The 11,798-nt window shown below is 38.0% G+C and overlaps 1 protein-coding gene across 1 annotated transcript; it reads left to right on the top strand.

Moving 5' to 3' along the window:
* Nucleotides 1-8,970: 8,970 nt before the first annotated feature.
* LOC111909721 (uncharacterized) lies at nt 8,971-10,152 on the top strand. The gene is made up of 3 exons (XM_023905503.2): nt 8,971-9,301; nt 9,375-9,836; nt 10,061-10,152. Exons 1-3 carry the CDS (start codon nt 8,971-8,973, stop codon nt 10,150-10,152), a joined length of 885 nt encoding a protein of 294 aa, XP_023761271.2.
* The last annotated feature ends 1,646 nt before the right edge of the window (nt 10,153-11,798 follow it).

The raw sequence follows: 11,798 nt of genomic DNA, 5'->3' as shown, positions 1-11,798 counted from the left end.
CATTCCGCTGGGGGCCTGAGCAGTAGGCAATCTTTGAGACTCTCAGACAGTGGTTATGCGAGGCACTGATTTTGACTTGTCGGGGGGATTCGATGACTTCATGTTTTACTGTGACGCTTTTATTATAGGCATGGGTGTGGTACTGATGCAGTAGGGTCACGTCATAGCCTACGCTTCGAGTCAGTTGAAGCCTCACGAGGCTAACTATTTGACGCATGATTTAGAGCTGGGGGCTGTGGTTTTCGCTCTCAAGATTTGGCGGAATTACCTCTATGGGTTTCGTTGTACCATTTACACGGACCATAAGAGTTTGAGGTACCTCATGGATCAGTCGAATCTGAACATGAGGCAACGTCGGTGGTTAGATGTGGTGAAGGACTACGACTACGAGATCCTTTACCATCCGGGCAAGGCCAACATTATGGCCGACGCCTTGAGCTGCAAGGCAGTGGTAGCCCTGATTTGAGACATATGTATGAGGATGACGGTGATTACTCCATTGCTAGAGCAGATCTGGGAAGCACAGGCCGAGGGCCTGAACGAGGAGCATCGGAAGTGCGAGCGGATCATAGGCCAGGTGGCCTCCTTTTATTATGACAGTCGTGGGTTGTTAACTCTGCATGGGAGGGTCTGGGTTTCGTACTGGGGCGGAGTACGACAGGTTCTGATGAATGAGGCCCATAAGTTGAGGTTCTCTATCCATCCCGAGGCGACGAAGATGAACCAGGATCTTCGCCCTGATTACTGGTGGCCCTGCATGAAGCGGGATGTAGCATGGTATGTGGAGCGGTGCTTGACCTGCAGGAAGGTAAAGGCCGAGCACCAACGACCCCACGACAAGATGCAGCAGTTCGACATTCCCATGTGGAAATTAGAGGATATCACCATGGATTTCATCACCAAGCTTCCCATAACCGCACGTGGAGTAGATTCGATATAGGTCATCATGGATCGGTTGACCAAAAGTGCTCATTTTGTCCCAATTCAGGAGAGTATATCGGATGAGGAGCTAGCCGAGTTCTACGTTCGAGAGGTGGTGGCATGTCATTGAGTGCCCGTTTCAATGGTGTTATACTGAGATGTCCATTTCACTTCCAGGTTTTGGAAGCAGTTTCATGACGAGATGGTTACTCATCTCCACTTCAGCACCGCTTTCCACCCTCAGACGGATGGACAGAGCGAGAGGACGATATAGACTCTTGAGGACATGCTACGCGCATGCGTCTTGGATTTCGGTGGCAGTTGGGATACATATCTTCCGTTAGTGGAATTTTGTATAAAAATAGTTAACACGCTAGCATAGACCGACCTCCTTTTGAGATGCTCTACGAGAGGAAGTGTAGGGCCTAAATCTGTTAGGGAGAGGTCGGTCAGAGGGTCATGGGGAGTACGGAGGTAGTACTCAAGACTATTGAGAGGATCCAACATGTTCGGAGAAGGCTCCAGACTACTCAGAGTCGGCAGAAAAGCTATGCCGACAAGCACCGTCCAGACTTGGAGTTACAGGTGGTCGACATGGTCCTACTGAAGGAGTCACCTTGGAAAGGTGTCATTCAGTTCAGGAAGCGGGGAAAACTGGGCCCTAGATACATCGGTCTGTTCATGTTTTTGGCTCGGGTAGGCCGAGTTGCTTACCGTTTGGATCTTCCGGCAGAGCTCAACCAGATCCACAAAACTTTCCATGTTTCTCAGCTGCAGAAGTGATTAGTGGATGACTTAGCGGTTGTGCCTCTAGAGGATATTCAGGTTGATGACAGCCTGAATTACATCGAGAGACCAGTGCCTATTCTCGACAAGAAGAATAAGGAGCTGAGGAACAAAAGGGTGGAGTTGGTAATGGTGCAGTGGCAGCACCGCAAGGGTTTAGACTGGACTTGGGAGTCCGAGGAAGAGATGAGGGAGCACTACCCGAAGTTGTTTCCCGACGCATCAGACTTCGAGGACAAAGTCTAAGACAAGTGGGGGAGAATTGTAACGCTTGGTTCCTGGTACGCATTTAATTATGATTTATGCACTTTTGTAGAGTAACTCGACGAGTTGGTAGCCCCAAACTCGTCGAGTAGAAACCAGAATTGACGTGGGGTTTTAAGTCACCTACTCGACGAGTTGGGAGTCCCAAATTAACGAGTAGGGCTGCCAGGATGAAACCCTAATTTCAGGGTTATGCACCATATTTAAGCATCCTAATCCCCACCTGTTATCCTCATTTCTAGCCTCCAAGTCCCAAACCCTAGTTCCAGAAAATCTAATGCATTTGTGAGCTTGTGAGCCATTTTTAGTGAACTTTGTGTGTTTTGAAGCTTGTGGAAGAAGAAGAAGCTAAAGGATTCAAGGAGAAGATAGCAGATCCAGAGACTTTCTTTCATCGTCATCATTTTCTGGTAATTAAGTCTCTAACTTTCTTAGTAGTTCTTTAGATCTCCTTATTTTCACTTTACTGGGTTTTTGGTCCAAGAATCTTGATCTTTGGGATACGGACATCCCACGTGAGTATACCTTCATATATGGATGATAGAGGGCTTTTATGGCATAAGGGTGCAAGCTTTATGGCCATTGAATCCCCATGCAAGCCATAGGATCTCATTTTTGCCTTTTAAGCACCAAAAGGGCATGCATGGAGTGAAAGGTGGGAGCTTTACATGTCCATGTAGTGTTTAAGGTCTGGATCTCTGTTTGTAGGCTTTAGTTTGGAGTATGGATGGGTTGTGAACCAAGATCTAGGTCCTAAGGAGTTAGGGTTTGAGCAAAACCCATTAAGGAAAGGTATTAATGGGTAAAGTTGGAAACTTTACCCTTAAAAGGACATGTTCAAGGTGTATGAGAAGTAGGAGGCTTAGATCTGAAGAGTTGGGGCTTAATCCATTAAGATGGCCCTAACAGACTGAGGAACTCGGCGAGTCTAGAAAGGGACTCGACGAGTTGAGTCGATTTGTCTCGATTTTGTACAAGGTAGAACTCGACGAGTCAGTGAAGGGAATCGACGAGTTGGCTCGTGTTATCAATGTTGGGTTTTGAGCATTCTAACACTCCTAAGGTGCTCATGCAACCCTAAATACCATGGATCTATGTTTTCAATAATTATACATGCAATGGTGTTTCCAAGGTATTAAACCTATAACTAGCATACAATTGTCATATACCACACAAGAATCTAGTTAGGATAACAGACCTTATGGTGAAGATTGAAGTCTTGATGTATCTAGCCTTAAGAGCTTAGTCCATATAGTGTGGAAGCCTCAAGTGGAATCACAAATCACCATCAACAACTTGGAAGAGCTTGAGAGAATGTGGAGCTCACTAAAATCGGCCACCTCTTCATTTTCACACACACTAGTGCCAATTTTGTGAGCTAAGGACCCCTTTATATATTATGGAGGATTAGGGTTACATCCATGTAAACCCTAATACCCATGACCTTACATTCACATAGGATCCATGGGTTAAAAGCTCCATGGACTTCCATACACTCTTAGGCCATCCTAAGTAAACCTTGGCCCATTCCATATATATGTAAGAGTCCATATTTAATTAGTCTCTTTTTGATCACTAAATTAATTCCAAATTAATTGTAGATCAATACGAATTAAATAATATGATTTCATATTAATATATTATAACTTATAAGATATTAGTATATCATATATAACCTCTTCTCTTAAAAGTCTATCCATACAAATTGTTCCGGTGAAGTGAAACCCAAATGGACCATGTCGGGTCGGGTCAAGTCATACCAATAATAGTTATGGACTTAGACACTAATCCAACAGTCTCTCACTTGGATAAGTCTAATAACTATTATTGGAAGTACAACTTCATAACTCGACTAGCAATCGTAGCTCTTAAAGTCATTGTCGAACTCTGAACAAATCATTGACGCGTCCATTAGATAAGGGATCATATTCTCCTCCATTCTAGATATCATATGGTCTGAGACATGGATTATAATAATTCTCTCTGTCCATTTGTTGTTTCCCGATTTCTGATTTATGATAACTGACTACTTGAACAAACCAAATCAGTCCAGGCTTGGTCAAGCACTTAGGGGTGTCATCACTAAATCATCGAGGGGCCCACAGATATCGCTTTTATCCTTATGAGGTAAAAGGAATGGATAAACATTGACTCATATGCTTGTACTAACTAGTTGTTGAATCATAAACAAAGGCACGTTTTATAACATCAAGTTATTGATGCGTTTTCGTATAATCAATGTATTACCGACTCATAGTCAACAACTCATATCTCTAGGTGTGAAGAATATAAGATATTATCGTATCATGATTCACTCGTGATAAAATCCATGAAGTGATTCAAATGAGCGTGGGTTTAATCCAATACTCGAATCTTATTCCAGGAGCACTCATGAACACTGCAGGTAAGTCTAGCCACCTAGACAAACTACAGACCCAATCATGATAGTCTTTCCTCAATACCTACTTCCAAAGTATGATTGACTGTGGATGGTTTGAATAACCTAGTTATTCGGGAAGTCAAAACATGCAAAGTGAAACACAAGAATAATACTAATCCTATATGGCCCCAACACTTTGAGAGTAAATAAAAAACACTTTTTATATAAGCACCATATTTATTACTCATTATTCATGTAATGCTTCGAAATATCAACTTAATACTTGAATTAAAACAATAGTCATTCCATGCTCCAAGCATGCACGCTATGTTTACCTATGGTCATTTCTTTTGTGAAATAGATCAATTGAACACGACTCCAATGATGCTCATTTCACAATCCCAATCCCTTTTGTAAATGTAAGAATACCAAACTTTTTCCATTTACTATAATCTGTTAGATTCTAAACTTATATGCAATAATTCTCTTGTAATGACTATGCACAAAAGTCACAAAGACTTGGGAACAGACATTACAAAGTATTCCAATGGAGATCAATTCCATGGAAACAAAGTCTCATATTCAAAGTACATTCCTTTGAACATCCTTCTTTATATTACGTTTTTTTTTAATCTTACATAGATTCAGAGAATAACTTCCACCTACGGAAACAATTCCATATTACCATTTTGACTATCACTTCTAAACAAGAGTTGCCTCTTTTTAGAATATGTCAATATGGTCCTTTCCAAAGTTTACACTATACTTCCAATTGTCCATGACCAACCAATCTTTGGTAAACCTCAAATTGTCCTCAACAATTGCTTAATCATTTTAGTCATATCCAGTTCTATTCCTTTTTCCCTCTTAATGCCCTAGGCATTTGGAAAATTTAGAATGGATGAATATTATAGCACATGTAATCGATACTATAGCCAAAGCATATGGGACACGATTCATGATGTCTCATATAAAGACGTGGTACTTGACCAGTCTTTTGCTAAAATATTTTTATTTGCCATGTTCTCACAATTCAAACTATGAAGAGGGATGCCGTAATCATAATCGAATTTTGAGAACGCAAAATATATAGAATTTACTTATGTTGAACCTTTCCAACATAACATTCATATATATCTTTGACTAAAGTTGATTAAAATCTCAATCTAAGCTTGTAGATTTGGAATGAAGTATAAAATCCTCTCACTTAATTATAGAAAAACAACTTTTCAAAGCTCCCACTTAATTGAAACTTTTGTTTTCTATAATTAACATTGCTAAATTGCAACACGTAACATAATAATCATGCTCCCACTTACATGATAATTATAATTTAACTAGCATAACACTTTATGCTCCCACTCGCTTTGACATGTACCCAGAAATCAGCTGGACTTCTAGAAATCAATACTTTATTAACTTTCTTACCAAAGTTCAGAAAAAGTTTTCTGATACGAGATGCTTTGATAAGACTTTATCAAAAACATACATCTTTCCTTAGATAGCTCACATGTGTGTCTAAACGTTTATGAAGAGGGGTGTCGTAATCATAATGTTTAGACCTTTTGCCATTTTCACAAGTCCATTTTAGAGTGTCGGTTAACCACATGCGCTCCACTAATTAATTTGAGAATGAAAATATTACAATTGCTATCTACTTAAAATCTATTTAGTGAAAGAGTTTCCTCACCATCATTTTCATGAATCGTAGAGAAACCTTATGACACTTAGGTTGTGTTTGTTTTTTTTAAAAAAAAAACTCTTCTAAACTCTTAGTGCTGCGTGGCGCAGCACATGCGCAACACTTTTAGGTTCGCAGCAGTTTGTTTTTCTACAGACTTCGGGCTCAAAAACCTCTTCCCGTCCTCTTCCCCACACAGCAGTGGACTTAACTCTTCTAACCACTTCTAACCTATCTAAAAAACACCCTATGCCGTAAACAAAAAAACGCCGCTGCTCGTTCGTTCTCCTTCTTCTTCTCGGCATCCTTCCCAACGTGCGATCTAGAGGTGGTCCAACTCCAGCCTCTGTTGCCACCCCATCTCCGGTCGCCGTTAACCCCCAAACGCCGTTCGCCGCTGCTGCTTGCTGCTGCCATCGCCGGTCGCCGCTGCTTCATACAACAGGTAACTTTTTTTTTCTGATTTCTTATTGAGTTGAGTAACGATTGTATGAATTTGAGAATCAATTTTATGATTTCTTATGCATTTGAGTACCAATTGTATGAACTCGAGTACCAAACTTCTAATTTCTTGCTGCCCTCGGTTTCAAGAACAGGTAAGTTTTTTTTTCCTGATTTCTTATGCATTTGAGTACCTATTGTATGAATTTGAGTATCAATTTTATGATTTCTTATGCATTTGAGTACCAATTGTATGAATTTGAGTACCAATTTTTTGATTTGAGTTAGGATTTTGTTGCTGAGATGTTACAACCTTTGTTAAAATCTTTGTTGACTATAAAATTTATGATATTATTGTTCTTTAAACAGATTTTCTGCTGAAATTTATATTTGTTGAATGTTGAATGTTGATTTATGCTGAAATCTTAAACTTATATGCAAGTTTACATGCTGAAATCATAAATCTTTGTTGAATTGGTCCACCTCTTTGCTGAAATGGTTTTTTAAAACTTAATTATTGAATTGTTATCACTTGTATTTCTTGAATGGAGATCAAGTTTATGTTTACATGCAAGTTTGTGCTTAAAATGTTAAACTTATTTGTTGATTGTGTTGTATAATCTTTGGTTATATGGTCTTTTTTGTTCATTCATGATGTATTGTTGTTGAATATGCTAAACTTATTTGTTGATTATGTTGAAATATGATTAATATTTGTAGCTAAAGTATGTATTCTATATTTTTTTGTTATTAGCAATGGGAGATAAACATACATGGACCAATGAGCAAACAAAATGCTTATTGCAAACTTGTATTGAAGAAGTGCAAACCGTGGGTAGAAAGGGTTTGAGTTTGTACAAACAATCATGACACAAGTTAGGAACAACCATTAAGGAAAAGTATGGCGTGGATTTGAATCAACGACAATTAAGAAACGCCTATGATAACCTTAAAGCGAAATACACAGGATGGTTATACTTAAAAAAACAAAACTGGAAACCTTTACAATCCATAAACAAATACTTTTAACTTAACAAATGAGGAGTGGGAGGACTTTAAAAAGGTATATATATACACACACACATATTTATATGTATTTTATTTATATAGTTGCCATTTATTCTTATATTACTTTTGTTACATTGATTGCGTTTAGGGACATCCGAAAGCCGCTTCTTTTAAAACCGTCCCATTATTGTTTCTAGAGCTTTGTGTATAACTCTTTGATGGAAACAGTGCATCTGGTAATCTCAGTTATGTCACATCCCAAAGACCATTGGGACATGGATCATCTTCTTTCCATGTCGCACCACTACATCTTATGGACGCCCCTTCCATTAACATAGATGAGGATGATTTCTTTTCCAATCATACTAGTGAGCATTTTACTCAGCCTCCACCTTCTACTGCTTCACCTTCTGCTGATTCACCTTCTGCTGCTTCACCTTCTGGTAACCCCAACAAAAGGGCTAAACCCTTAACTCCTAGACCTCGATCTCCTAGTGCCTCACCTGATCCACCTTCTTCTGCCTCACCTAAAGCTTCTATTACTGCTGATGATTTAGCACTGGAGATGCAAAAAGCTCTACGCCATTTGACTCAAGGGCCAACAATTACCTAATGTTTAGAGAAGCTTGAGTTGCTCGAGTTAGACCCAATAGACCCTCTACGATTTGATGCGTATCACATTTTTGGAGGGACCATGAATATGAGAGAGATGTAGGTAAATTTGCCTAATGATCCACGAATATTAAGAGGATGGATCGAGATGACAACTACAAGTTTGGGAGTTTTAAAGGATGGAAAGATTGTTCATTAACTTTATATGTTTGAGTTGTTTAGGTTTTAATTGCATGTTTTGGAACTATATGGTTATGTTTTTTGGTTATTTGCTACTTGAATGTTATTTTTAGTATTTGCTACTTGGGTGTTATGTTATTTGGTACTTGAGATTTATGTTATGTTATTTGGTACTTTAAATTTATGTTATGTTTTTTTGGTACTTGAGATTTATATTATATTTTTTGGCACATGAAATTTATTTTATGTTTTTTTGTACTTGAGATTTATGTTATCTTTTTATCTTATGTTATGTTATGTTTTCTTGATTAATAGGTTTGTAACGGATCACGACAAAAAGATACTACTCATAATTCTTATGTACTTGAACGTCCGCTACTTTTGGAAGAGGGGTGTCAAACGAGTGCGGGACAACAATTTGGAAATGACGGGAAATGAATTTACGTTAGAGTTACTTCACCGTAATCCTCTACAATGTCTTGAAGTGCTACGCATGTCCCGTGAATCATTTGTTTGGCTATGTGCTCATTTTAGAGTAAACTACGTGTTAAAGGATAGCAAACATGTGTCGGTTGAGGAGAAGATGACTACGTTTTTGATGATGATCGGTCATAACCAACATTATGTGATTATCAAGCGGAGATTTTAACACTCAAAACGAACTATTCATAAGTTTTTTCATGAAGAGTTGGACAAAATGTTGCTTTTCACACATGACATTATAGTGCCAACTTCTTTTAATCTGAATCCAAACATTCTGGGACATAATAGGAGGCTACGACGGGTATTCAAGGGAGCAGTTGGTGCACTTGATGGCACTTTGATACATGCTGTTGTCCTTGCAAAAAAACGGGATTTATATAGAAGTAGAGGAAAAGGCGATTGTTACCAAAACGTATTGGCAATATGTGACTTCAACATGATGTTTATGTTTGTTGTGGCCGGTTGGGAAGGGATAGCACACGATTCTAGAATTTTATCAGAAGCATTAGCAAATCCACATGCACCATTCCCGCTTCCACCACCAGGTAAATTTATGGTTATTTAAATAGTTTTATCTTAGCTTGAAAAATAAATGACTTTTTTTTTGTTTTTTTATAGATAAATATTATCTTTGTGATGCCGCCTATGTAAACATTCGAGGTTTTATGGCATCGTACCGTAATGTGAGGTATTGGCTTGGAGATTTCCGTCGAAGACATGCATTAATGAATAAAGAAAAATTTAACCATGCACACGCAAAACTTCGGAATGTCATTGAGCGGGCTTTTGGTGTCTTGAAAGCACGATTCCCTCTGTTGAAGAGGATGGCACCATTCTCGTTGGTTACACAACGAAACATTACCCTAGCATGTTTTGCGCTTCATAATTTTATAAGAAGAGAGGGACTACGTGATGAGTTTTTTGCACGATATGATGAACCAAATGTCCCGGTTTGGAATAACAATGCAGTCGTTGATAATGATGAAGATGAGATTCCAACACATGGTACTGCAGCGGGCCGTGAATATATGACCCAGTTACGGGATGAAATTGCCGAACAATTGATGCAAAATATGGAATGTAAATTATTAAAGTTCGGTTCTATGAATTTTATTTAAAAATGCTATTATAAGACTAATTTGGTTGTTTGAATTTTATTTCAATGTTTTAAGACTATTATTATTAAATTTTTGGCATTAAAAACTATCTTCTGTTTGTTAAATTACTTTATTTTAAATTTTTTAATATTTGCAGCACTCTGCAGATGTTAAAAAAACAAACATGCTTCTCATTACCGTCTGCAGCACTTTGCTCCACCTCTTCTGCTGCAGAGGGCTGTAGAGGTGGTTCGCAGACTTCAGACAGTTTCACTTCAGAAAAACAAACAGCACCTTAGATTTTATGGTGAATGTGTTCCTATGCATGCGAATTTGTCATAACCATATGATGGGTTTTAGGTAAAACAAATAAACTAGAAAACCAATTCCTAAGTTCACATGCAACCTACTTTGGATCTATGTTTTAACTATTGAACATATAACTTTGAATTGCAAACAAGAACCCTAGAGGAGAGAGGCTAATTTTGAAATTAACAAACTAGGGTTTAAGAGTTACATCCCTTTCAATTGTTATGGCAAACAATTGATAATCCTCTTGATCTTGATCTTGATCTTCTTGGAAGCTTAGCACCACAAATATAATGCCTCTAATGGAATCACACCTAAGAACTAGCAAGAAGGAAACTAGAAGGAGAGAGAGAGAGAGAGAGAGAGAGAGAGAGAGAGAGAGATAGAGAGAGAGAGAGAGAGTAGGGTATGAAATTTCGACCCTAGCATTTCTTCAAAGAAGGAGTGGCCAATTTCAGGAGCTGGGAGGCTCCTTATATAGCTGGGGGATCTAGGGTTTAGGGAAAACCCTAATGCTCCTTTGCTTAGGGCCTAAGCAAACCCAATGGCCTTATCTAAAACCCCTTGAATGAAATCCTTAGGGTTTCCCCTATAGATTTCGTCCACCTCCTTCCAAGGAGGTTCTGGAGCCTTCCACTCAACTATCTAATAATTGCAAACTAGTCCCTGCACTTTATAATTAATACTTTTAACCCGAAAATTAATTCTAATTAATTTCTGGTTAACTATTAATTAAAGATTATGATTTCTAATTAATATATTAATCTTTTAACATATTAATAAATCATTTATATTAATTTATTAATCTTATAATAAATCAATATCTCTCATTTCATAATTTCCTTGTCCGGTTGCTAGGTTTGAGGGAACCCAAAAGGACTGTGCTGCTATCAATTCAAGTACATAACAATTATAGTTATGGGCTTAGACACCTAATCCAACACCATAATCATAAGACAAGGTTAGTGACAAATCCAAACTCATATGGACTAAACTTGCCCAATCTCATTTTCTTGCCACCCGGCAGCACAAGAGCCTAGCATTGAGAAATTATTGAACTCACAAGCATAGTCAACTTAAAATGGAATGGGCATAGAAAAATAAATATGTCAACACAATGGGTTACAAACCTCAAGTTGTGTGCTAGCGATTAAATAATAGGTTTTATTCTTGATTAGTTGTTGAAACTTTTCCAAGATCTTTAAGACTCCCATTGTCCTCTTGACATATGAGATTCTCTTGTCAATAACCATTCCTTGAAAAAAACAAATATTCAAGAGTTAGTGTGGATTCTTATCAAGATAAACACTTCTCACAATTGGTCTTAGTTGGTCTCTGTTTTATCCAAAACATCACAACTTACCAATTTCAAATGTACAAGAGTAAGAAACATGTTACTCTACATTTGATAAGTGTTATAAACATTTTTTCTTTTATTATGTCACTCAACTTACAATATTAGATTATGACTCTAAGACTTGATTTTGGAACGAAGTATGATTTACCTTTTGCTTTAACCATTTCAACAATTCATGATTCCTCTCCTTAGCCAAACAAATGCAATAAGGTGTCTTTAGAGGATCAATTGTGATATGGTTTTCTAATCACTAATATAATCATTAAACAAGTTACTCAA

This window comes from Lactuca sativa, chromosome 5 (genome assembly GCF_002870075.4).
Source record: "Lactuca sativa cultivar Salinas chromosome 5, Lsat_Salinas_v11, whole genome shotgun sequence".
Lineage (NCBI taxonomy): Eukaryota > Viridiplantae > Streptophyta > Magnoliopsida > Asterales > Asteraceae > Lactuca > Lactuca sativa.
The sequence above is the reverse complement of the archived record's forward strand: the minus strand, read 5'-3'. Positions and strand labels throughout refer to the sequence as shown.